The 27,108-nt window shown below is 33.9% G+C and overlaps 1 protein-coding gene across 1 annotated transcript in view; it reads right to left on the bottom strand.

Annotated features, from left to right (window-relative positions):
• Window positions 1–13,054: 13,054 nt before the first annotated feature.
• The window catches only part of GALNT13 (polypeptide N-acetylgalactosaminyltransferase 13), a 497,120-nt gene continuing 483,066 nt past the window's right edge, over window positions 13,055–27,108 (bottom strand). Inside the window, exon 12 of the mRNA XM_012779946.3 lies at window positions 13,055–18,616. Within this exon, the coding sequence (XP_012635400.1) occupies window positions 18,476–18,616 (141 nt within the window). The 3' untranslated portion in view covers window positions 13,055–18,475. The remainder of the gene's footprint in view (window positions 18,617–27,108) is intronic.

The raw sequence follows: 27,108 nt of genomic DNA, 5'->3' as shown, positions 1-27,108 counted from the left end.
TTGAGAAACAAAATATTCTGTTCTTTCTTGAGATGAGCCCATTTTATTCACATATTCTCAGACAAATTCATTTGTGAATGTAAATTAATGCTATACAATAAAAATCAAATATATCAGATATATTTTGAAATAATAATACACATTACACAATAAAGAAGGAAACACTGAATAGAAAGCTGTATTAGAATATTCATTCTGCAGTATTGCATGGTCTGCACCTTGATGAAAAAACAAATTAATCCTTTGAGGTGCTCAAAAAAATCCACAAAAAAGAAAGTCTTGAAAAATGCCATTGAATTGTTAGACACCAACATGAAATTTTTATGACTATTGGGATGCTGCAGAAAACAGTGATCCACACTTTTCAGATCTATATAAAAGCAGAATTGAATTTTGATCCAACTGAGTCTCTGAGGATCTCCTATAATTCACACTATAACTTCCTAGGTGAAAATGAGGTTTTTCTTATGATTCAAGTAAAAAACTGAGTTAGCCTTTCAAATCTAGGTTCCTACAGGCCAATTACATTAACATTTTCATTAAAATATTATCTTTATATTAATATAAGATAATTCAGCTAAATAAAACTGATGCTTTTCCTTCATTTTATTTTATATTCTTAGTTTCTCCAAGGTGTTAAGTCATCAAAGAAGCTCATAATACCTAAAATTGTGGGTCGTTAAGCTGATATAAAAAGTAGCTGAATGGATATTTTTGAAGCTGTTGTAAATTCAAAAATTACTATGGAAAAAGAAATGGGATATTGAGAAAAGATGGGAGTTTGGGGGAGTAGGAGATTGAATGAGCCAAAATTGCAAAGGATCAGTGTGCATGAAGGGAAGACACATTGTTTTACGAGCAGGGTAGGTTAGATAGAGAATAGACCTATAATGTTGGTCCTACCCAAATTTTGCTCTCTGTTACTCTGTGGTTGCATCAGAAATTTCTGCTAACAGAGAATTATAGATGAATTTGAAAAGGGTGAGAACACTCTATGTACATTTTGTGTTTTCCCATCTCTCTGGGCAATATTACCTTCTCAGTCTTTTCCTGTTTAGAATTCTTTTCTCATGTCCTCTCCTTACATGCTCCCTAGGGTTTGTTCTCAGTTTTCTAAGTTTCTTTCTCTATTTAAACTGTTTTGAAAACTTTTTAACTGCTACTTATAGTAAGAAATGTATTTTATATTATGATCCAGAACATACAGCTACATAATTTAAAAACAAGTTTTAAGAAACAATACTTTCCCAAGTTACATTGATTATATGTTGATATTTTGTCTTCTGTCCACCTCTTAAGTTCTGTGTTCTATGTCACAGAAAAAAGGATGCTGGTCTTCACCCACTAGGTTAATATTCTGTTTCATTTTGCACACTGGCTTAAGGTCCCTGTTGTACGTTTATGATTTCCAATCCTAAACTCCAAGCTACATCTCATTCTTGAAGTCTAGACATGCATGTAAATGTACCTATTAGTATTCTCTCTGGATGTCCCATGTCTCACAAATCCAATAGATATAAGATTAAAATGTTTTCCTTCTCTATTGTCTTGGCTTGCATATATATATAAAAAAAAAAATCCACCCAATCATTGAAAACAGACACTTGAGAATTGTGCTAAAGAAAGGACAGAAAAGACATCATTAATTAATGTGTTTTAACTGCAAGCAACAGAAATTCCAGCTCAAACTGGTTTAAAGAATAAGAATGTTGATTGTTTCATTAAGGTTGACTTAATCCTGGGTTACTTTTAAGAGCAAGAAACTTTTTTCTCAGAAGCCTACAGAAAAACTTTTCTGGTGTCTCATTGTCCTAAATTGCATCAAATGCCAATTTCCAGACCAACCACTAGGTTTGGGGAAGTATCAAGTGCTGGTGGGCTTAGGCATAGGCTCTTAAACCAATCCTTCTGCAAAAGCAGATGGGATAACATATTATGAATATTTATTAAAATTGTTCTATGTGATCCATTTTTTCCTAAAAACATGAGCTATATCCCAGAGGAGCGGCTATCCAAAAGAAAACTGGGGTATGGGTAAAAAAGAGACTTGTGAAATGATTCATAGCTAAGCAACCAATAGTGTCATTTTTATATGGCTAGTTTGTCCCAAATCCCTTCTCATGCCATGGCAACCATGATTAGTGTATCACTTCCCCAGTATATGTTCATATATAGCCCTATAATCAATCTAAACTGAGCAGTCCAAGCAGGCACTTCAAGTTCCTTGGAATTATCATTCTGTGTTTAAATCTATTTAATATTCCTGCCCTGCATTTTCCTTCTACTTCATCCTCATCACCTATTAAGTCATATGATTTCATCTCTGACATAACTTCCAAATTATTCCTAAAGCTGCAGCTCTATTTCAAAGTCTAATCCTTTCTAGCCTAAACTATTACAAAAGTCCCAATCCCTAAAGGCTATCCTTCCTTCTGATTTTAAAGAAGCATTTCCAAAATGCACATATGATCATATCACCAGCTTGTTTACAGTCTTTCAGACACCCATTCCCTTTAGAAAAAAAGTCCCAAGTCTTTAGCAGGCATGCAATGCTGTTCAGGACAGTTTATTTCTTGCACATTTCTGATTTCTGTTTACCCTCACAAGATCCTACGTTGCAGTTGTAACAAATCTCATATAGCTCCTTAATTGCACCATCACGATTCATAACTTTATGCATTCCTTCTCTTGCTTCCTCTGCTCAGAAAGTTCTCTCTCCTTGCTTACTAACTTCTCCTGATACACCTAAGAGTTCACCTTGGTGTGTGTGTTCTCCCTTCCTGCAGCGAGTTAATAAGCCTAACTTTGATTGACTATGGGCGTGTTTCTGGTAGTCTCTGGGCACTGTGCTTTATCAGTGTAGAGTGATGCTTCATGGCACAGCACACATAGAAAATGAGAATATGGCTTGGAAGGCATGCTGGATAAGGTGGGATGCTGCTTGGACACTTTGACAACAAAAGGTGTTATTTTTCTTTCAAAGATTGAGGGGTATCAACATCTCATCATAACTTTAACCCAACATTTAGTTTGAGAGGTCCTAGTGAGAGATTTAGGGTGCATGATGACAAGGTAGAAAAACAAGATTATTAAGATTATTTTTGGCAACAATGCAGTATACAAGCTCCTACCACATTCCCAGAGAAGTTTCTCCACTACACAGATATTACAGTGTTTCTTAGTTTGACATGACTGGCCCATCTATTAGAGGACCCCTGTCCATGTGGCAGCTGGAAGTTGGAACCACCTAGGTGAGAGTCAAGAAAAGACACCTGAAAATAACGTCACCTCATGGTTAAGGATCTTATAGGAAGTTCTGATTGCCTATCATCAGTGTTTATATGAAGTAGGTGGGAAGTAGGGTGAGAATGTTCCAGAGAAAACGAAGTCTGAGTTTGAAGCAATATTTATATTTTTAGAAGAAAAGAGTACAGAGCGAGAGGGGCCAGAAATGCATAAGGTATAGAAACAGTAATAAGAATAGCAGAAAGTGAAGGTGACAAAAGTTTGTCCACAGGCTGGAGTGCAGAGCAGTGGCCTCACTGTAACCTCGAACTCCTGGGCTCGAGTGATTCACCAAAGTGCTGGGATTACTTGTGTGAACTACCAGGTCTGGCCTACACTCTTGTTTTGTGAATCAACTTAAAAGGAAGAGATAAACCGTGGGCGTTATGGTTGAATTGTGTTCCCCCAAAAAGGTATGTTGAAGTCCTAACCCCCAGTTCTTCAGAATGTGAGCTTATTTGGAAAGAGGGTCTTTACAGGCGTCATCAAGTTAAAATGAGGTCATGAGTGTGGGCCCCAGTATTATACAATATGCTAAGTGCACTCATACAAAAGGGAATTTGGATGCAGAGATGCACACGGACGGAAGACAATGGGAAGACACGCAGGGAGAAGACAGTCAGGTGACTAGAACGATACATCTCTGCAAGTCAAGGACCACCAAGAATTGCCAGCAAATGTCAGAAGCTAGAAAAGACAAAGTGTTCTCCCCTAAAACCAGCAGAGAGAGTATGGCCCTGCAGTCACCTGGATTATGGACTTCTAGCCTCCAGGTGGTGATAGAATTAACTTCTGTTGTTGTAAGCCGCTTAGTTTTTAGCACTTTGTTATGACAGCCCCAAACTCATACACAGAGAAAGCATCGTGAAGGCAGCCTGAGAGAATGACAGGAAAACACAGGCCTGGACTCCAAAAGGAAATTTTCATGGCAAGCACCGTGGTTCTTCCCCTCTGCTCTGCTCTGCCCCTAACAAATGACAACAGCTCCTTGAAGCCTTACTCTCTATAATCAGGGGTTTAGCTGAACACAGAATTTGGATTACCTAACTGAGCTCCAGGCCTTTTCCATGAAACAAGGGGAGTTTAGCAGGATATTTTTAGCCTGGTGCCAAGCCTGTAAGATCCCTATTTATCATGCTATAAATAGGAATTCCCTATCTCTCTCCACACACACACAAATGAATGAGTGATTTTGAAAGAACTTTCTTCAAAAGGAATTAAGAATTTTTTTTTATAATTTATGACTTTGTAAATTAACTTTAGGCTTACATTTTATAACTATTAGGAATCTTGATTTTAAATCTTTACTAGAAACATCAGTCACAGAAACATTTGCTTATTGCTTTTTGCATTTGAGAGATTACTTTTGAGATTTTCCATTCTTGCTACTATAAAATTACTTTCGTTTCATCAATTAAACAATGACTCAATACCACACCTTTCCCAAAGGTATTATACTTAATGATATTACATTACTACAATATTGCATATAGTCTATTATACTAAATAAAATTACAAAGTTCATTTATTTTCAGATGGTATATGATGATAGGCACACATATGAGTAATGTTAATGTCTTTTCCTAATATCATTTCACCATATGAACTCACAAATTCCTAAAACGTAGGGATTGAGTGTGTTCAAATCATTCACAAAATATTTAACTTTAGTCTCTAGAAGATGGGCACTTATAATGATGATTGAAATAACTGGTGAAAATATTCAGTTTTAATCAAATACAAAGAAATTTACCTTTTCTTTTCAAATGTAGGTCTCATCATCCTTCTGATTCAATCATATCCCTTGTAATTGTTAAAATTTATTTCCAGCTGTGCCCTGTCTTTACAAAGACTTTTTTTTTTTCATATTTAGTACTTTGTTATGATAGCCCCAAACTAATACACAGAGAAAGCATCATGAAGGCAGCCTGAGACAATGGCAGCCTTGGAAAACAGCAGGACTGGACAGACTCCAAAAGGACATTTATCATTTGAGAACTTATTTTATGGGACAAAGAATTATAATGGCTTCTTTGGCCAATGCCATCCTTTAACAAGGGGGTAAGGTTTGGGCTGTAAACAGGTAGCATTATAGTATAATCACTGTACTATAGAAGCTATTTTAAGCATCTTTTCACACTTCCACACTCCAAGTCATTACACTTGAAAAGTAGCTAATATATTCTATTAGCTATTTCTGTTTTCTTTATAAAAACTTAAAAAGTAACCTCAATTGAGAGGAATTATGTTACTAAGGTCCACTAATTTTTACTAAAATAAAATGCTAAAAGTTAAAGCAAATAAAAAAGAGAAAACACCATCATTTAGCTTAAACTGCAGGTACATTAAGGATGTATAAGCATTTCACTTGAGTATATGATGAGATCTGTTGTACATGCATCTTTTTCTGTGGTGGGTTAGAAATAATAGGGATGAGATGAAACTAATTTCTATTGAACACCCTCCTGACTCATGCACAATTAGATGTTTCATATAGATCATACAAGAAATATTTATAAGAAATATATGATGCACATTTTATCATTTAGATTTTACAAATTATAAAACACACTCAACTAGGGTAAACAGTGATTAACCAATATATTTTTATTTGCATGTTCATAAAACCCAAACTTGAAACAGTTTAAGCAAGAGAGGAATTTTTTGATGAATTACCCAAACAAAAGAAAGGGTGATGGTGGAACTGCATTTAGTTTTAGGTATCTAAACTCCTTTAAGTCTCTTTTTCCTTTTAATTTCCTACTCATTCTTTATGCATAGGAAACCTCACGTGCATGAGGTTGGAACACAAACTCTTTTCTTTAATTGACCCTGGGAGGAAATGGGAATATTTCCCACCAGTTCCAAGCAGAAAACTTATAAAACAGAAATCTGGTTTCTATCATAGGCTTGTCTCTGAAATAGTCACTGTGGTTGGGACAAAGGGTTCCTTAACTGGCTCATCCCTAATCATGTGGGCAGGAGGTGTGGATGGGTGGTTGCGGGGTCCATGGAAACCACAGCTTTAAGGTACTACTTCCATGCTGGGATTGTCAATTGGTACCTGATTTGCCCACTTCAAGGCTGTCCTTTCTAATAAACCATGATATTGTAAAATATATTTGCTGTAATTATGGAGGATTTAGGTTAAAAATTGAATCAAAGTATACTTTAAAGGACTATCACAGAAAGTCTCTTGTGACTATCAAGTTTGGCTTACCAAAGAGACTTCTAATTTTGGAGCAATAAAAAATAGTAGATATTAAATAGGCAGGAAGTCACAAAGTAAGTCAATATCATAATAAATGTGTGAGCCTTTCTGTCTGTCTACCCATCTGATCTCCACCTTAATATTCAAGCAGCAATCTGGTCACAGAGCATTAGTCAGAAACTAGATTTATCTAATTGCATGTTGGCTTAAGAGCTTTAATTTGAAAATGATTTTTTGAAACCATAAAAAATATTCTTGAGTCACAAAATATAGTATATAAGCATAAGTATTCGTGCTAATATTTCCTACTTGATTTCAATACACTCAGGTTAGCTGAAGACAATCTTTGGTAAGCTATGCATATTGTTTTCATTAGGGCAGTATTTTTTTTCACAGAGATTTATGAGAATCTCCATTTTTTTTAAAATTTTACTTTTCAACTTCTTTTCTTTTAGCTCTAATTTCCATTGATTCAGATCTCGACAAATTTCCGGACAAAATCAACTAATTTAGTTAGTATGTAAGTGGAGGCAGAAGGCTGGCGTAGAGGAGGGAAATGGGATTGAAACATTCTGGCTGAGTAGTGAATAAAAAACGGGGATAGCTCTTCCGCTTTGCTGGCTCCCTTACCCACTTTGAAGGTTACAACTTGATTAGTCAATTTCAACGTAACTGTTAAAAAATGCAAATAGATGGTTGTCTTCATCTCTCCTTAATTTTGAGGTGTTGACATTAGATAACTAATTACATAATAACTGATGTTTGATGTCTAATTATAGCACACACAACAAATCCTCAAACACTGCATTGAAATCACTAACTTGCATAGAAGGTGTTTTTATAGTGATCCTTCTGTCAAAACTCAGGTATTACAAATTGATGATTTTTACCCTTATAAGAGAATCCAGCATTTTGTCGGAATCCCGGATTTCAGCACCAAAGATGTCAGGGTGGGAGTCTGCCCTCGGTTCTTGGTGTGCTCTTGGCCAAAGAATGACCAAAAAACAGCAAAGTGTCAAATCCAGACTATTATCCCAGTTCTCTGACTCCTCTCTTGGAAAACAATCACCAGCAAGGCCAATACAATGGAGTAAACCCAGGCAGGGAGCAGTTTCACAAGAGCAGATCTTTATTATAGAATAAAATGGGTCAATCTCCACAAGTGGAGAGAGACCAACTCACTCAAGTACTGACCCACTCACTATCTCTGACTTCTCAAAGTGTTTCCTTTTATTAGCCCAGTCTGGAGACAGGCTCTTGGGAGGTATAGGATGATCAACAGGTGTCCTCAAAATTCCATCTGCCTATGCAAACTCCCTATAAGAAAGCCCACCTTGGGTGGGGCTGAGCAGATTCAAGCTAATGCCATATTAATTACGTTTAGGTTACTCTAGGTCACTTTCTAAATCTTTTTATGCCTGGGTGGGGGAATTCCTAGATTGACAAAGCATTTCTTTCTTCCCCAGATGCAGCAATTGCTCAGGATAGGATTAAGGGTGGGGCAGCACCAAATGGAGCGCCCACCCTATCCTTCTTCCCAGGTGAGCAATTGCTGGAGACTGCACCAAAGCAGGGGACCCTTGCCCTGAGATGAGCCAGAGATCCTAACCGTCTACCTGACAATTTGACCAAAACGAGAGTTTCAGAAGCATAAACTATACCTAAGATGTACTGTTCATCTTTTGGCAAATGTTTCTAACTTAATGATTTTCTCTGAAAATATGTTAATAATTTTTAAAAGTTAGAAAATATGCTAATAAGTCATTGTAGGGAAAATAAGTGCTTCTAATTTTCAGTCTTTGGTAAAAACTTAAGGATAAAAATATGATTAAATAGTTCAGTGCCATAGGCAATTTCAGCTTTTAGAGCCAGAAGTAAGTTATATAATGATTCGTGTACATTAATTTGAGCTTTGCTGCTAATTGCATCTTTTGAAAAATAAAGCAGCAATACCTCAAATAGCATTGGAAATCCTTTAAAAATATTTATCTATATAACCCAGCTTTAAGGATCAGCATAGCTTATCATTAACAAAGTTTTGGATTTCAGTATGGTAGCTACTGAGGAATGTCTAAAAATGTTTGCATTCTGGGCTTCTGCAAATCTAAGGTGCTACTTTTCAGAAAAGCTGATCTGAAGAGCTTTTTACATAAAGATCTTAAGTTCTGAAATGTATTTCCTCAGGGTGCTCTAATTTAAATCCTACTCCTCCGCTGACTTGTGGGCCTACAGGGACAAAACACAGGACTTTTAGTTTGCTAGTGGTGTAAAACAGAAGCCAATTTCTACACATAGTGGAAAAATTAGGGAAAAGAGAAACATAAGATGCCTGGACATTTCTTATCCGTTGAAAGCATCTTTTGTCTCAGTTATTCTTCCACATGGAGAAATCAACAATGAAAATGCCATGCTCAAATAAAACTGCTCCTATGTAGCTAACTAACATTCTGTGCAAGAGGCACTTTACCCGATGATTGCTAACCCTCACATGAGCCCTTCCAGGTATACCTGTTGGCTGAAAAGGAGGAGGAGGCTTGCCAGCTTCTGGTATGTGGCCCATCTGAGATAGTAACTTAAGTCACCTGGCTTTAAAGTCCATACTCTTCCCACTACATTCTAAGATAAGAGGGTCAGAATCTTTTTCCAGGTAAATGAAACTGACCTGAATGATTATTTAAGCAAACATGCAACTTGGCAGGTATTGAAAGAAATCTCTATCAAGTGCAAGCAGCCTTAGTGGGTCTTCAGAGGCTGGCCCCTGCAGTGCAGGTAACAAGAACCTGCACTCCCACCTCGTCTGGAAAGTGATAGGATGGTTAGCACCTCCTAGGTCTGTCCATGTTAAATAGAAGATAAGAGATATGTCATAGTGTAGAACTCACACCACCTAAGATTTTGAGAAACGTAAGAGAGAGAAGCCCATTTCCCTACCTATGTCCAGAGACCTGTGTACATAAATGCTGACCCTAAAAAAAGGGCACAGCAGGGAGAATTTGATTTTCAGTTTTTTTTTAAGTTTGGAATTTATAAATTTATACTGCATATTTCCTTTGAATATATGTATTCATAGGAATTTAAGTAGTATGCTTGTAGTTTTAAGAAATAAGACTTAGAAAAAAATTACAATAGATTTGTGCAAATAAAATCAGTCTGTGTTACCAAATGTTATTTTATGATTCAGGGGTTGATCAGATCTCCAGCTGCCTTGTCATCCTAACATTCCATTATCCTATCACAAAATACCATGCTTTTATTAGAGGAAAAAATGCTCATCTGGTTCGCATCAAATTTAATTACCCCAATACTTGCCTAATTGTGGAGTTGTCTCAAGTTCTAAATGCATCCATTCCCTTAAAAATTAATAGTTTTGTAATGAAGAAAGATGAGGTAAACCTTTTAGTAGGACGACATTTAAAAAGTAAAGTGGAAATTAAAGTGTATAAATACAAAGAAGAACAAGAAAAATGTTAAAGTCCTTCTCTCTGCCTCCACGCCCCTTCTGGTCCTCCTCTTCCAGACACAGAATATAGTACACCAAGAGAGGGGAGAGAAGATGGAAACTCATTTGAAACTCAACCAATATTTATGTGTTAGTATGTGGTAGGCATTATTCTAGATACTTGCAATATATGACAATGAAACTGAGATCCCTACTTTGTGGTATCTTTTACTCAAGTAGGGGGTGCTTGGTAGGGGTAGAGGTGGAGAGAGAGAGGCAATAAGCAACTAAGCATTAAAAATAATAAATAAGTAAATTAGATAAGATATAAGCAGGTGATAAGTGCTATGGAACCAAAAAATGGAGCAGGATTATAGATTAGATATGTGGAAGACAGGTAAAAAGTAGTCTATGATATTAAAAGGGGTAGATGGAGGGTGTCATTGAGAATTTAAGTTGTGATCAAAGTGAATGAGTTAGCATGTGGTTATCTAGGAACAAATACTCCAGGTAAAATCCCTAAACCAAGAGCATGCCTGGCTTGCTCAAAAACACAACAAGGAGTACAGAGTGACTGGGATGAAGTGAATAGGGGAAACATTGCAGGGGAGGAGGTCAGAGAGTTAACAATGGCAGATCATGCACAGTGTTTCTGGGTCCTATCAGGACACAGCCTTTTACTTTATATAAAACAGGAAGCCATTGGAGGGTTTCGAGCAGAAGAGAGACATATTTGAGTCACATTTGACAGCATCATCCTGGTTCTCTTTGAGAATAGACTGTGGAGGAGGCAAGGATGCAAGCAACTTGGGAGACCAGTTAGGAGTCTCAAAGTAATTCAGATGGTGGCACGAATCAGGTTGGTAGTAGTGGAGGTGTTAAGAGGTGGTTGGATTCAGGACATGTTGTGAAGCTGAAACCAATATGATTTTCTGATGAAAAAACAAGTGTCAATCAAGGATACCAAGATTTTTGGACTGAGCAACTGGCAAAATGGAGTTGCCATCTACTGGGATTGAAAATCTCTGGGTTTATAGATTTGTAGGGAAAGGTAAAAAGTTCAGTTATGGACATAGTAAGTTTGAGATGTCTGTTAGTCATCCAAATGGAGATGTCAAGTAGGCATCTTCTGCACTGGACAGAGACTTTGGTAATACTCAGCATGACAGAGGTATTAAAAATCCATGGTTCTGGATGAGATCATACAGGAAGTGAATGTAAATAGTGAAGACCTAGGACTGTATCCTGGAATACTTCGGTATGAAGAGAAAGAAGGAAAGCCCAGCAAAGGAAACTGAAAACAATTGACCAGTGAGGTGGAAGGAAAACTAAGGAAGAACAGATATCTAAAAGAGGAGATGGTGAGTGGCTGAGTCAAATGATTCTAAATCTGCTCATAGAAACAGGAGTTTTAAAAAGGTATGTGGAAAAAATGGATCACCACCCACTTTGGACCATATAAATCAAGGAAGAACTTTAAAGTATATACATTATATATGCAACTTAGCTCCATGTCATCGTTTAAAGGCCACAAAAGAGAAAGCAAGCTACAAGCTCTGGGGCTGCAAGCACAGTTCCCATTAGTCTTACTGTTAATTTTGACTTCCATTGTTGAGACAGTGTCCATCTCCTAGCCTCTACCTTAAATAAGTTATGTGTTAAAGGCCATTTGCTATACCAAGTTCATGTGTTTCCTGTTGCAGAGAAAACTGTAGAATATGTTTCAGATGTTTGTATGTTTATATTCTCACTTCACAAAATTGGTGAAGATATTTTTGTCAAAAAAAAAAATTCAGTTGACTCTATCTGCCAACTCTTTCTCATAATAGGTGTGGAGATTGGTAATTAATATCCTCTGCCATGTGAAAAACAGAATCATATGTCAGAAAAAGAGTAAGTCAGCAGAGATACCACCTGATAACTCTCCCTGTCTGAGGAGGAAGAGGAGAGCACAGCCTCTGAGCAGGAGAGTTCACATTTTCTCTTTACCAGGTGCTGAAGAAAGCAGAACAGGTAAGTTATGGGTCTATCAAATCCTGAGGTGGGTGGGGCCACTTTACTAGGCTAACCTGAGTATCTGGTTGGCACTGGAAAAATACAGCTGGGCTTAAACCTGAGTAATAAAAAGAGAATAGCAGAGTTGGGTATGTAAAGTCTCACTCGGTTTACAGAAAGCCAAGAAGAGATCTTTTGTGTGTAAGACAAAAACTCCAGAAATGTCCTTTACACTTGCCGATGGTTATATAGAAAGTTTTGGAAAACCATTGAAGTGTTTGTGATGTTTGCACATCAATGAACTTCTGAAGCATAGGATTTATAAGGGAAGTAAAATAGAAACATATACAGTATGTAATATAATAGGAAATTTTAGGTGAGTCCTCTTCAAAATAAAACTATCAAAACAGATAATATTGGAATTCTTCTTTCCTCCCTCCTTCCCTTCTTGCTAGCCTCCCTTCTTCCTTCCTTTCTTTTCTTCCTTCTTTCTTCTCACTTAGCAAATCAAATGACCTTTTATTATTTTCTCCCTTGATTCTGTTTGTGGCTAGGACTGCAGAGTTGATCCTAGGGAACCCTGGTGCTATGGGGTGGGCAGCCTCTCTCCATCTTCTCCTGACCTTGACAGAACATCTCTCAAGATTCCAGCACCAGAATCAAGGAATGGGGTATGACCCATAGTCTTCTGAAAAATAATTTTTTATAATAAAATATGTTTTAAACTTTTCTACTCAAAGTTACTTTTATAAAACAGAAAGAGAAAAAAAGTCTTGATCATTTTTGAATAAAAAATAAATAAAATGATAAATACTTTAAAATCATGCATATTTTAATATTTCTATTTTATATATTTTTGGTATCAAAATTGTACTGGGATCGCAATATTTTCTTGCTGCTAAGAGATATCCATAGGCACTTAATCATTTAGTTAATGAATCTACAAAAATGGAACATTAGCATAAAATATTGAAAGTGTTTTATCTATTTGAAATGCTAACATTGTTTTTTTCAAAAAAAGACAACATATACCAAAGAAAAACTAAATTGGCATATTTTAATTCTACAAAAATGTATAAATATTTAAATTTATAGCAAAAGAACAATTATACCATTTAGTAATGATTACAATATTTAAAATGTGTAATTATGCACAATCTACTTTTATAAATGTTAAAGAACCGTGTGTCAAGCATAAATCTAAAACATTTTTGAAATTACTTCTTTCTAGCTGTGGCTACACTGACTGAAATAAACAAAAAGCCTCAAAAAAATCATGTAACCATCAAGTCCTTTTTTTTCCCCTGCTTGTGCTATTTTTAGCTGAAAGTACAACTGGAACCAAGCAGCAGCTTACGCTCATTTTTACACCAAATGAATGCATGATGAAAATCTCATTTTTAAAAAACATTATAGATATAGTCTCAATCGTCTAATTTCCCATTCTCATTCTAGCTCATTAAAAACAGAATATTAAGTGATTTGTTCTCGCTAGCTAAAAACAAAAACATGATAACTTTATATAATGATGACACAAGTATCATAGAAGTGGTCTTTATCTTAAAAGATAATTAACAAAAGAGCTGCCCTGAATCACTAGTATTTCAGAGGGATTTTTTTTTAAACAAATACAATGAAAATTGCCTTTAGAATTTATTGAATGATATAAAACAAATCTGTGCACAAATTTACACAAACTATTTAAAACACATTGCTGGTGTTCATTCAACACCTTAAATCTATACAATAGTTTATATTTAATAGCAGTTTGAACATAGTGTAGTCACAACAGATGTGTCCATGGACTATACATAAGAGTGGCTGATTTTATCTATTCCATACTTTAACATGTTAGGGAAAATGGGCAGTGGCTGCATCCTGAAACACAAGCTGCTTTAAGACCTAATTGAATTTTTACTGCCCAACTAAACTGGAAATTTACTCAATATGTGCGGATATCAGCTATGCGGATGACAGCTTGTTGATGGTGACACATCCATTAAGGTCTTAAGTTTCTAAAATTCTTCGTATTTGTGAAATCAGTATGTTAATACTTTATAACTTAAGAATGCATACACATTTGGCTTCCTCCTAGACTAGGTTTAGCATCTATAAATGATATGCAAGTAAAATGGCTGTGCTCAGATATGATCATCATTTCTGAAGTGTGGAAACAATGTGGGAAGGGAGCCAATATTTTGAGGTTTACTGAACCAATTCATAATATGTTTCTAACCTGCCACGAATTTTTTTCCAAAGGTAAAAACGATCTTGTTTTATTGTAGTAGTTATTTTTGCCTCTCTTTACTTTTTTTTTTCTTTTTATTTATTAGGCCTTTTCTAAGCATCATGGCAAAATCAAATTTATGGGTTGTGTTTACTAGAGTCTACAGAGCTCCACTGGGAAGCCAAGAAATCTCTGCTGATTATCCTGCAGTGTTTGAAGCTGCATAAAATAGAACTTACCCAGTGTTCACAGTAATAGATGGTCTAATTCTCTGTGTAAGCTGTAGGCCGACCTTAACTTTAATTTAAACATGATTATAGGGAAAATGAAAGTTAGTAGAGAGTATTTTCCATTAGTTAATGTTGAAGAGGCTTTGCTTCCCTGAAATCCAGTTTTCTAATAATTCTAGGATATTCCTGTAATCACGCTGTTTCCTGGTAATTTCTTTAATTTTGTCAGAAGTCTTATTGCCTCTGTTATTATTTTATAGAACTAATTTTATTTAAATATGAAAGCTAATAAGAATTTAAATACTTCTAAAGAATCAATGTACTGATCACAACATGTTTAATGAAGATATTTCCCCCATTATTGTTCCATTTCTATAATTTTTTGGGTGATAGTATTAGCTTATATTAACAATGAGGAGTCCTGGCAACATTCCTTGTAGTTATATGATCCTTGGGCAAGTTATATTACACATCTAAGTCTCAGTCTTATTATCTATAAACAGAGAAATTAAGAATCTGTAAAGTCTTTTAAAGTTTCTAAAATTGTGTTTTCTTCATTGACTTGCACTTAGAAAATAATTTTAGCAATAGCTCTTATGAAACCATGAAAATACATATGATTTTTAAGAGAATGATACGTCTTCCTTCAAAAGTCAAAATCTTACACCCTCAGCTGGCCATTGCACACAACCAAAAACTAAAAATTATAATTATTTTTAGCTTCATGAAGCAACTTATATAATATAGCAGCATTTTAATAAAATGTCATATTTCATTTCCATAAGGCAGGATATTTTATCACAGAGAACAACATATAGTCCATACTTTAATATGAAGAATATTAGAAAGAAAATTATCATTTGGAGACAAAGTTATGGAAATCCTGTCTAAATATATTATTAGATTTTATTTTAAAATTTAAAACAAAAATGTATGATACAATAGCATTTCATAATTTTAACACACATTTTGCAGTTCATTAATTCCAGAAATATTTAAAGAATATTTAGTATGTGTCAAGAACTATTCTAGATGCTGTGGATACTACAGTGAACCAAAGTGACAAAGTCCCTGCCTTTATGGGACTTACATTCTAGGTTGTCTCATGAGGGTGTTGGGGTCTGGGGAGATAAAAGAGTAGACAGAAATAAGGATGAAAAATAGTTTCTCAGAGGTAGAGGGGATGGGAGGGCAGGCAGGAGAAGGGTTTGCCTTACTGATGAGATAATATTTCAACAGAGACCTAAAGATAGTGGGTAAGAGGGCTCTGTGGGGCAGTGGGAACAAAACACTAAGGCAGGAACGTGCTTGGGAGCCAAAGTGGAGTAAATAAGAAGCAGAATGGCAAGAGATAAGAGATGTAGCCAGACACGTGTGTGTGTGTGTGTGTGTGTGTGTGTGTGAGCATGTGGGGGGTGTGGGTGTGGAGAGAGGTGCCATTCATGAAGGACCTTGACGGCTACTGGGGGTGGGGGGAGATAAAAAGTCACTGGAAGATTGGGAGCAGGAAGTTGATAAAAAAAATTCATGTTTAAGAGAATCACTATGGCTGTTGTATTGGGAAAAGACTTTTCTCAAGACAACAAGGACAAAGATTGGGAAATTATGGAGCCAAATTATAAGCATATTGCAATTAAAAAGGTTGGAGATAGTGACACCCAGTGGATGTGGCGACAAGTCATTCATTTTTAGTTATAGTTCAAAGGTAGTATCAAGGGAACTTGCTGATGGATTAGATGAAAGTTGAAATAGAAAGCAATGAGTCAAAAGTGACTTTAGGTTTTTGACCTGAGCATTTGGAAGGTTGAGATTGCACTAACTGATGTAGGGAGGACCACAGAAGATGGTGGTTTGAAGTAATTTAAAATATCTATTAATATTAGTCTAGCTCCATAGAAAAGGGATATATAAGATGAATGTATTATGGGGCCTATCATGGTTTTAACTTTTTGCATTGAAGATAGTAAATATTTTTGAAAAAAACTGAATGTTTCCCATTGCTTTCTGGTTTGGGGTATTTTGTAAAATTTTATGTCATTTTTTAACTTGTTAGATACATGCATTGAAACTCTTTGAAGATTCTTTGAAAATTCTTCTCTAGCATGAAACTCATGCAGTTTTACTTTTTCCTTTATTTTCAACATGAACATAATGAACTTTCAAATAGTTAAAATGCTGCTAAAAATGCTTCAAATTCAGTTTTGGTGGAGTAGCTGTATTTTTAAAAATTCGTCATGGACTGTTTTCTTGATAACATGCATTTTGACTGACAAATCAATAATAAGTGGAATACATTGTATAAAAGAATCCTTGAGAATTTAAGCTTTTTAAGTTTGAGAAATAATTCTGTGCAAGCACATCTTACCTTATTTTAGTCAGGAGAAGAGGAAAAGAGTGGAGAAAAAGATGAAAAACAGAATCATTAAATCAAGCCTCAGTGGACTTGGGAAGCCATTATCAGTTTAAGGCAATGGCTCACTATCTTTTGAGAGTCACAGCTTTCTTTCTAAGTTTCTTATAAGCTATGGTCTCTCTTCAGATTAGGAATGCTCTGACATTCAAACTTTTGCTTATAATTTTAGAAGATCTAGGGAGTCCTAGAGACCTTGATATGAGGGATAGCTACCCTTTAAGAAGCAAACCAGAAATCCTCCAGGTTGTAGAATTCTTCCCTAGAGTTGTGGCAATATAAAGTCAAATGCCAATTAGGAAAATCATTCAACAGTTTACTGTTCATTAGAAAGTGTCCTCCTTTTTGTTATAAAGCTGCGTGAGTGTGTGTGTGTGTGTGTGTGTGTGTGTGAGAGAGAGAGAGAGAGAGAGAGAGAGAGAGAGAGAGAGAGAGAGAGAATTTGTGTATAGCCAAACTGATTAATACTTTCTATAAGAGCTTTCTAAATAAAAATGAACATGTGAAGCCAGCTTAATTATGACTGTGTTCCTAGGGCCATACTTTATAGAAAATGGTATCTATTAATTAATAAAATTATTTTTATTTACCTAAAATAAAATCTTAAAGAATGTGTATGGAGTTTATTCCTCTGGTGATGAAAACTTTAGATATTATAGCATGGCAATGAAATTCTGATACTAATGTATTCTTTTTTTTAAATATAAAATTAAAATGACAATAGAGACCTAACTAAAATAATTAAATGCAATAGAATTAAAAATTAGGTCTAAAGCTCTCCTCTGCACCTACAATTCTGTACAGCATAAGTAGCAAGCTATAGTCTCTAGAGTAAAGAGAAAAGGCATGGTATAGATTATGGAGACAATGATTGCAGTTAAGGATTGAGTTTCTGACATCAACTCTGACAGAGAGATTGTTTAGCTTCAGCCTGTGCTAGGAATCATTGCAATCCAGCCGGAGTACCTCTTAACAATGATTTGTGTTGCAGTTTAGATTCATCTAGTTCTCCTCAATGCCTGTTAATTGCTCATTTCATGTACTTTAAATTGAATTTTCAAATTCTCCTCTTTTTTAAATTTGCATTTGTTTAGATGTGATGCTTTTATAAAGTCTCTATGAATTCAATATCCAATTTAATTTTTTTCCTGGTACAAAATTTGGAACTAACATTTTATAAGATGAATTCACTGTTCAGAAATAATCTAATATGTGGCCCTGTTGCTGACATAAAAATTCAACATGTTTCCATGAAGGTCCAGTAGAAAGAGTGAATTTATAAAGCAATTGATAATATTTCATAATGAAGTTATTTTATAAGGCATTTACATTATCTCTCTTTCAATCGCTATGACAATAACAAATAAAATAACCCCCAACTAACCCTGTGATAGGAGGGCAATAATATTTTTTTTAAAGCATACACAATTTGATTTTCAAGTTCTGATATTTAATAACAGTTTGCTAATATTTATATTTTTATGTGCTTCTTTGATCAGATACAAATTTTAGTAGGGAAATAAGCAAACATTCCTAAAAATAAATTATAAACAACTGTGTTTTAGAATACTAAAAGGATTTTTAAAATTTTCAATTCAGCAAAGTTAATATTTTCCCCAAATTGAAATAATGGAAAAACAAAAATGTAGACACTTTCACGGTTTGGGGAGAATGGTCTTTACGCCCCCAAGGTCATGTTCCTTAGCAGCCATTGTTGAGATCTGCTTCCACTACAGTCCTGCATGGTAGGCACCATTTTGTCTTCCTCTGAAGGTTCATCGAGACATTGATTACTGTTAACATGTCTCAAGGTGAGTCTCTGTAAAAGATAACGAATAATCAGTGCAGCCTATTTCATCTTTAATTCACTAGCACATCAGATTAAATCTGTTCTTTTAAATCCTTTATGATTTTTTAAGCATTGTACGCTGTGATATATTTGTAAAAGGAACTGTGTCCAGGTGTCTCTGGATTAGTTATTATACAACTTTAACTGTTATGGAGTCATCATTGTCTAATACACCTTTATTTGCAGATGGTTAAAGAAATTGGCCGACATTTATCAAGCGTTGCCAAGAATTCAGGCTCCTTTGAAAAAGCCCATTTGTGAGTTCTGAGTTCAGCTGAGGACTGCAAATATTAACAAGCTTTTGCAAAAGCTTAGTTTTCTTAGGCATGTGTTATTCAGTAACCATTTGGTAAACATGCAAATAGATGGCACAGCTGTGACCCAAATGAACAAAACTGCTAGAGATTTTCCCATTTCAAAATACTAAACAAGCCATAGTATCTATGACTGTAAGACATTCATTGTAGAAAAGTGATTATCATAGTAACAAGTAATCTGTCTTACTTGATAAAACGTTTGCCATATTTTTGTCTGCGTTTTTAAGGATCTTAAAAAATATTCATATTTAAAAAACCAGGCTATGATCCTCATATATATAGTTTTAAATGCTATATTTACACTTTAGTTTCTTCATAATTCCTGTAATTGTATCATTTTAACTAGTCATTGCATGTTTTCTCTTTGGAGTTCCTATGTATGTTTGAAATCACATTTTTGGACATTGAAGATATATATTTAAAGTTGATATGCTTTATGCATACTAATTATATATATTTCTGCTCAATTTCTTGGGCAATATCTAGGATCATATTATATGAAAACCTCATCAACCAAAAGATAAGTATTTGAATCTATGACAAATGATTTGCAGGTATTATTTTAAAAATAGCACTTTAAATACTTTTGTTGCAAATTACCAAAATTAAAAGTAAGCAAAGGTTTTTCTTTTTGCTCTTGATATTGCATTGAAGATGTGATGAAAATAAATGCAGGGAGTGGGCAATAAAAATAGTAGAGAAACACTAGCTAGACAATTGTAATTGGTTTAGATTAGGAGTAAAAATACCCTGGACTGCACTGTTGTGAGAAAAGATACAATGGGGAATAGGCTTGTAGTGGAAGATGCCTAATAGAAAACTAGCAGGAAATTAAAAGAGCAAGGCTATTAGATGTGATGGAGATTTCAAGATTGAGATCTTTGTTACTTTCAATACATGCTATTAATACTGAAAAATGAAGAAAGGGAGAAATGGCCAAAGTTAGGCAAGATGATGGCTGAGTTACACTTATGTTGCCAGAACTTCAACCAGCAGCCAGCTTGAAGAAAAAGGATATAGAACAAAAATAATATTTTTTCCTAAAAAGTTTTAGTTAAAACAACAAATGCTTCATTTTTTGTTACTTACCCAAAGTCCTTTGTGTATACATTCTCTTTCAAAAAAGATCACTTACCATTGCATGCTTCTGTTAGGTTCTTTTTAAAAAAAATGTATAATTGTATATATATCAAATGTTTCACTGCCCATTAGCTACCCCAGAAAGCACTGCCATTGTCTTATTCCAATCTGATCACACATCACAGATAGTTGAATACTTTGATCAATTATCAGTTACTTTAGGTCAAAATACAGCACAAACTCTGAGATTTTTCTTTAAGGATCATATTGAATATGTGTTGTCATCTACACAAATAATGACAATTTAAGAAAATACTAAGTGTTCTTTCTAAAAAAATGCATAAATATTTCCTTTGAAGGAATTCATTATTAGTCAAAACACACTGCTACAAAGATAAAAAACAAATAACCAAAACACTCTGTTTTTTAATGTAGTGCAGTATAAAATCAGACATTTTAGGCTCAGGTAGATCAAAGTGTGCGAATTCCTATTCACCCACTTAGTACCTGTGAATACTTGGGCAAGCTACCAAATCATTCTGAGGAATCAAATTCTTTGTCAGAAAAATACTTAAATTACATTTACAAATGCTTAAAAATACTCTTTCCCCTTCTGCTTAAAAAAATTTGACCTTCAGTCAATTATCTAACTTGGATCCCTTGACAACCCAATAAGGGTAAAAATGTTAACTATGTTTCTAGGCAACATGTTTTATGGTAAAAATGATTTCTGAGTGATAAAGTATACCTTCATCTGATAAACTCATGTAAATACCTGATCAGAAGCAAAATGTTGGGCTTTGCTATGTGTAAAGACTCTTGTAATTTTACATGTTCCATTGGGTTCCTGGAAGCCAGGCCTATGGAATTGTTGCAGGAGATATCATCTTCTGTGAGCATAAGGTCATTAGGCCAGGGCGGTTTCCACACCTGTCTGATGTGAATCACATCTCCTTGCACCAGGCTGTCATCTGTAAAGAAGCTAGCTCCCAGAATGCTGTAAGAATTGTTATGGGAACTGCCGCAAGTTCTCCTACTGAGAGAAGCAAGCTGTGGTTTCTGCCCTAGGGTAGTACTATCAGTAGACTTGTGAGATGTAATGTTTAGTTAATGTAAATGTTTAGTTAAGCCTAAAACCCCTTGTTGAGCATTGCACGTGCCAGGTATGGTTGCTTTGAAAATAAACTAAGACACTATATGTAAATTGCCTTGTAAACAAATTTGACTTTTCCAGCTTTTTCAACTTTTATGTTTGGAATGTCCTTATGTTAAATGGAGTTCTAATCAAAACAATATCCCTTTTGTCCTTCACTCTTCATTCCCCACTTTGTCATAGCCATCCAAGCTCAATTATTTCCTCCACTAACAATCTTTAACTAGTTCACCTGAACTAGAAAAACTCCCTAACTTTCCTTGACTCTTATAGTAAGGTATTGGACAAAATAAAATGTTTTATTTATTAGACAATAAGCCACTTAAAAGCACAACTTGGACATTTTCACTCTTTACAAAAATTCCATACCAGTTTATTGACTTGAACTGAATACTGATTCATTTTACTACTTACTAAAAAGATAGTCTCAAATCATACAAGTGAAAGATAAAAGGTCAATTTTTAAAAGGTTTTATTGTTATATCACTTAACCGACCACAAAGAAATGCTTAGAAATAATTTTCTCTATAAACGTATTGAAAGTTACATCTTTAATAACGCATTTGCTTAGTGTTTCAGGTTAAAATAATTACAAATTTTAGGAAGGATATGCTATATCTCCATGCAACCAAAGTATCAGAATAAAAATTAACAAAATTAATTTAAGTGTCCCCGAAACAATCCTTTTTGGGCTATGTTAGTTTTTTATTGATTTTTTTCAGCTCTGATGAAAAAATCTATTATCATCCAGACATGACTATGGTTAGACTAAAAACAGTTACTATCTCATAATATTTTTTCATTAATTATATGTATGCACATATATGCCTATATATTTGAATAAAGATAAAACAGGAAAGTACCTATTCATTAATGATAGACTAAACACTAACTAATATTAATACATGCAGTCTCCAAATTAATGAGCAGCTAAGAAGTAAAAGACATGAAAATAACTCCACAGAGAAATAATACATAAAAACTTTTCTTAACCACATTTTAAAGAAGTTTCCGGATTTCAACAACCAAACATAAAAATACTAAAATAAATGTAATCAAATCTACAACACAAACCTTTAAAAATCATTAGGGAATATAATCAGTAGAATTTCCAAAAATATTTCTAAAAACTTCCATTCTTGTGTGGTTTCTTAGGAACCATTTTTGCAAAGCGCTATCATTACATGTTTCCACAGTGGGATGTTTGGAGCCATCAGCTACTTTGTTCACTGAGAGACAAGACTGGGTGATTATATGAAGAAAAGTGTGGGTCTGTTTGACAAAGAAAATAATGAATAATGACAAAATCAAGTATAAAAGCAGTAATAAATCAATCATCCTAGGCAACATACAATTTCTACTGGATAAGGATGGGAGGCACATGTCATAATAATTGCATCCATGGAGCTGTGAGCCACCTTCTTTTAGATGGCTTTAATATCAACTGTATTCAGTAGGAGTAAATGAAGATAAGACTGAGAAATGCGGACGGAGAGAGGTTTGAGATTAAATGAGGAAACATTTTGGGCAAAAGATTATTTTAGATATAAATGATTATATTCTCAGTATTCCTCTTAGTAATAAAATGCTTTTTGGTACTGAATGAGTTATTTTGTGAGTGGATATTAAACATAGTTGACTAGTCCAATTATGGTCGTTGGTCTTCTCAGTCTTTTGCCCTAAATGTGAGTGAACACCAGGGAAGAATCTGGAAGATAATTTAGCTTTCATGCTTTGCTTGACTGTGTACAGTACGGTACCCAAATTGCTCCCACTTACGGTTTCATAGGTCTAACCTGGTAGTTAATGAAAGGAGGAAAAAATAAAAAGATCAAATCTATTGGGGTTCTTATCTTGTTCTAATTATTCAGACACAATTTTAATTAATTCATCATTAATTTGTCTGTTTCTTACTTTCCATCAATGTACCACACAGCAGCAGAATCTCCAGAAAGGCCACAGACCACGGATACCTGTATCATGAAGCCCAGTGCCTGCCCAGGGAGATGCTAAATAAATTCGTTGATTGAAGCATTTAGTGAAAGGCCAGTGCAGAAAATAAATTCTGTTAAAATTAAATTGTATCTCTTGGACAGCTTAATGGACACAAATCATTGGATTTATCTTTCCAAGGATTTAGCTTCTATAGTAAAATGGTAGATAGATAACTTATAAAGATAGGAAAGGTAATATTCTATTATACATGTCTTTTATCTGTAAAATTATACTGTTAACTATATACAGTTTGCTTTGTTAAGAAGATTATTTCTTTTTTTTTTAACCGAATCTGAATTTCCCACCCATCCTGTCCATTTCATCCATTTAAAATTTCTAGCCTAGATCATTCTCTGCCCTCAGTGATTTTTCCTCTTGCACTGAACTTTTTTTGGTAAATGTCATGTTAACATCAAAGATATCAGAGTTAGTAATTGTGAATTTCATTTGTCATTAAAAAGAAAAATGAATTATAAGGTTTTTCATGGTATAAAACAAAAACAAAAATAATTTTGCTTATGCTCTGGAAATGTGGCTCCAGAGCATAAATACAATATAAAATTTTCATAAAAAACACAATTGCAATATTTTCCTCGAGAGTGTTTATCATATGAATGACCATGAAAAAAAATTCAAAGGACTTTCATCCCAGGCACTTCTAAAAGCCAAAAAACAGAAGAGAAATTAGAAATCTGAACCCTATTGAGATAAAAATTATTTTTTTATTTAAAAAAATCCACAAAATTATTTAGTGTCTTTGTTTGAAAATAAAGCATGATTTGCTTATGTTTTCTGAGTATTCTCTCTAGAGGAGACAAGGATTACTAATGTTTTATATATTTTCTAGTAATTTTATCTTTTATGTATAGTTTCAAAATTGAGTCCATCTAATTAAATATCCTTCTTCCATTTATGTTTTAGGAATCTTTTCTATCATTAAAATAATCTAGACACATACTATTAATAAATAAACAATTTCTATGAAACAGATTTGCGAAAATTCATTTAATTTGAGGGGAATATTTTTCCAATTTAGAGCTATTGTAGATAATGATATGACAAACATCTCTGAACATCTCTATCAACAACTGTAATCATTCTTTTGAAATGATTCCTAGAATTGAAATCTCAAGCTCAAAATGTATGAACATTTTAACACATATTGGTAAGGTTCTTTACAGAAAATATGTGCAATGATAACTTTGTAATAGCAGCAGCAGTAGCTAACATTTCCTGCACTTACTATATGCCAGTATACTACATGGGTATCAGTCTTACTGTATCTTCACCAGGCTTTTGTGTTGCTATTAAAAACATTCTTGCCATATTGATAGGATGAATCAGAAATGAATAAAATAACACACATGAAATGATCTTTATTTATAAATTTTTGATACTTTCTTAAATTAACTTTTTTTCATTTTCATTAGCTATCTATATCTCTCCTATGCTATTTATTCTGGATCTTATATATTTTTATATTGAGAATACTTTTTTCTATTAAGTGCTCTTTATCAATCATGTCATACCTTATTTGTATTTGTTGTGAATGCCCCATTTATATTTTTTAAGCGATGGGGTCTCCTTACGTTGCCCAGGCTATACTCAAATACCTGGGCTCAAGCAATCCTCCTGCTTCAGCCTCTTGAGAAGCTACTATGGCATGCAACACAGGGCCAGGCTATGTTAACTCAATTTTAAAGGCACTGTGACATGCAGGCTAACATGAAGCTACTGCTAAATATCTTTTCCTTTAGCTTTATTTGATATATTGACTATAAAATAGAGTAATATGAACCCTAAGCTAGTATTGGCTTTTATGTAAAATATAGCATTACTTAATTGTTCTCCTCTAAAATGTAACGTATAAGCATTTCCTGGGATGTACAAAATTTTAATCACACTATTTTAGGATTGATAAGAAAAAATTAATAATTCCTGCCTTTAAACATATTTGTATGTTTTACTGAGGCAAAATGTGTCATGAAGTAGCTCTAAATCTACCCTTCGAAAGATACAATTTCTAATTTAAGCCAATTGCAATCAGACTAGGGAAGCAATTTTGGTGACAAAATAAGAACTGTAGTATTATAATATTAGATCACACCTTTGTATTAAAAAGCATTAAGTAAAAAAGAAGATGTTTTAATGAACAAATAGAACTGACTGCATAGTTGATGTAAAAACCAACCCAATCACAAAGGTTTAAGTTTAAAAGGTGGCATACTAAAAGTTTAAAACAAAATTCAATCAATTGTGTTATTATAACACATATAATAATAAACAAAATAAGAATAAACTTAGACTATTATAGACATTTAATTTAATAGTAAAAATAATAACATTCCCCCATTGATGAAATATAGAATAATAATTTTTTAAAAATTAATATAACAAAGTTGTTATTCAAAATATTAATTGATCTCCTGACAATGTAATCTATACATTCAATGGAATATAATAGTATTATTCTAAAAATTAAGTGTAAAAGCTTAACAAACAGGGACTACAAATACTATGCTAATCTATTGAAATTCCTACTCAATAATTAATTCTAATGAGAAATCACAGCTACAGGTTAATGGGAAGATGGAAAGGAAATATCTGTCTAATGTATGCAACCTTCAAAAGGTAAACTGAGCTGTTGTTTTTATTAGGAATGCTACACAGGGAAATGGTTGGGTTGCATTTATAGATCACTTACCTTGAGATTATAATCCCATTTTCCTGCTCTCTTATAAAGGTAAATAAAAGGGTAGGGGGTAAGTATAGTATAAACATAAGCTTCTGTGGTTTCAGTAACTATCAATCCAACACATTTTAGCTACTGAAAAAATTCCTTATGTTGTGACTCTGGAAAACATTTGATATGGATGAATATAAAATTCACAACAAATATTTTCTAAGTCAACTTGCTCAGTCACATGAAAAATATGACTTATTTTTAGCATCATACTTTGCTCCCTTTTTTTTTCTTTGTTGCATAGTGTTTGTTGAGCATTAAGTGTTCTGATCTAAAATTAGATTCTCACACTGTATGTAGCTGCCTGGATGTTCAAAAAGAAATGTGATTATGTGCACATATTGCAGAAAAAAATGTAAATTTCAAATCCATTGGAACATAATTGTGATGTTCAAACAGAATATAAGAAAACTTGAATAAAACAAAATGAATGGATGACAGATTTTTATAAAAATAATTTTTAAAATCTCTTAGTGAGATGAAGTTTAGATTTTTTTCCCTTTTTGTTTAACTCTGTGGCAATAAGCACTTCATGGTCTGAAAGTGTTTGGGTAATTTATTCAAGAAATTCTAGATCAGGTGGGTATCCTACAATTTTGCTAATGATGCTCAGGTTGTCCCTAAATCACACAGGTTAGGCTAGGTATTAAATGACAGTGAATTAAATTCATGGTTATTTAAGAATTATTTAGGAAAGTGGGAAACTCTATATTTCAAATCAAAGTTGGATAAAGACACGTATTTATTACCAGTATGTGCTTAGCTTCATTCAACTACTAGGAGAAGCAATTAGACATTAATTATATTATTATGTGTAGCTAAAGTCTGTAACCAATTAGACCATAATGACAAAGTAGTTTTATGACTGCCTGTTTATATAAATAGACCATATTTATTGTAGAACATATTTCCCATTATTAAGAAAAGGAGAAATTCTATGTGAATAAAATTTGGTACAGCAAATAACTGATAGAATTTAATTATTTCATTTGTAATACTGTACATTTAGATTATTATATCATCACCATTGAAAGCATTGGATTATTAATATTTTTAGTTTTTCAATTATGTCAAGAGGCAATGTAGTTTAGTAGAAAAATTGCTAGATTTAGTGACAGAAACCTGGGTGTGCAAACCTAAACAAGGGATTTACTCTATGTTTCAGTTTACTAAT

The sequence above is a fragment of the Microcebus murinus genome, chromosome 8 (genome assembly GCF_040939455.1).
Source record: "Microcebus murinus isolate Inina chromosome 8, M.murinus_Inina_mat1.0, whole genome shotgun sequence".
NCBI classification, from domain to species: domain Eukaryota; kingdom Metazoa; phylum Chordata; class Mammalia; order Primates; family Cheirogaleidae; genus Microcebus; species Microcebus murinus.
This window is presented reverse-complemented; position numbering and strand designations above follow the sequence as displayed.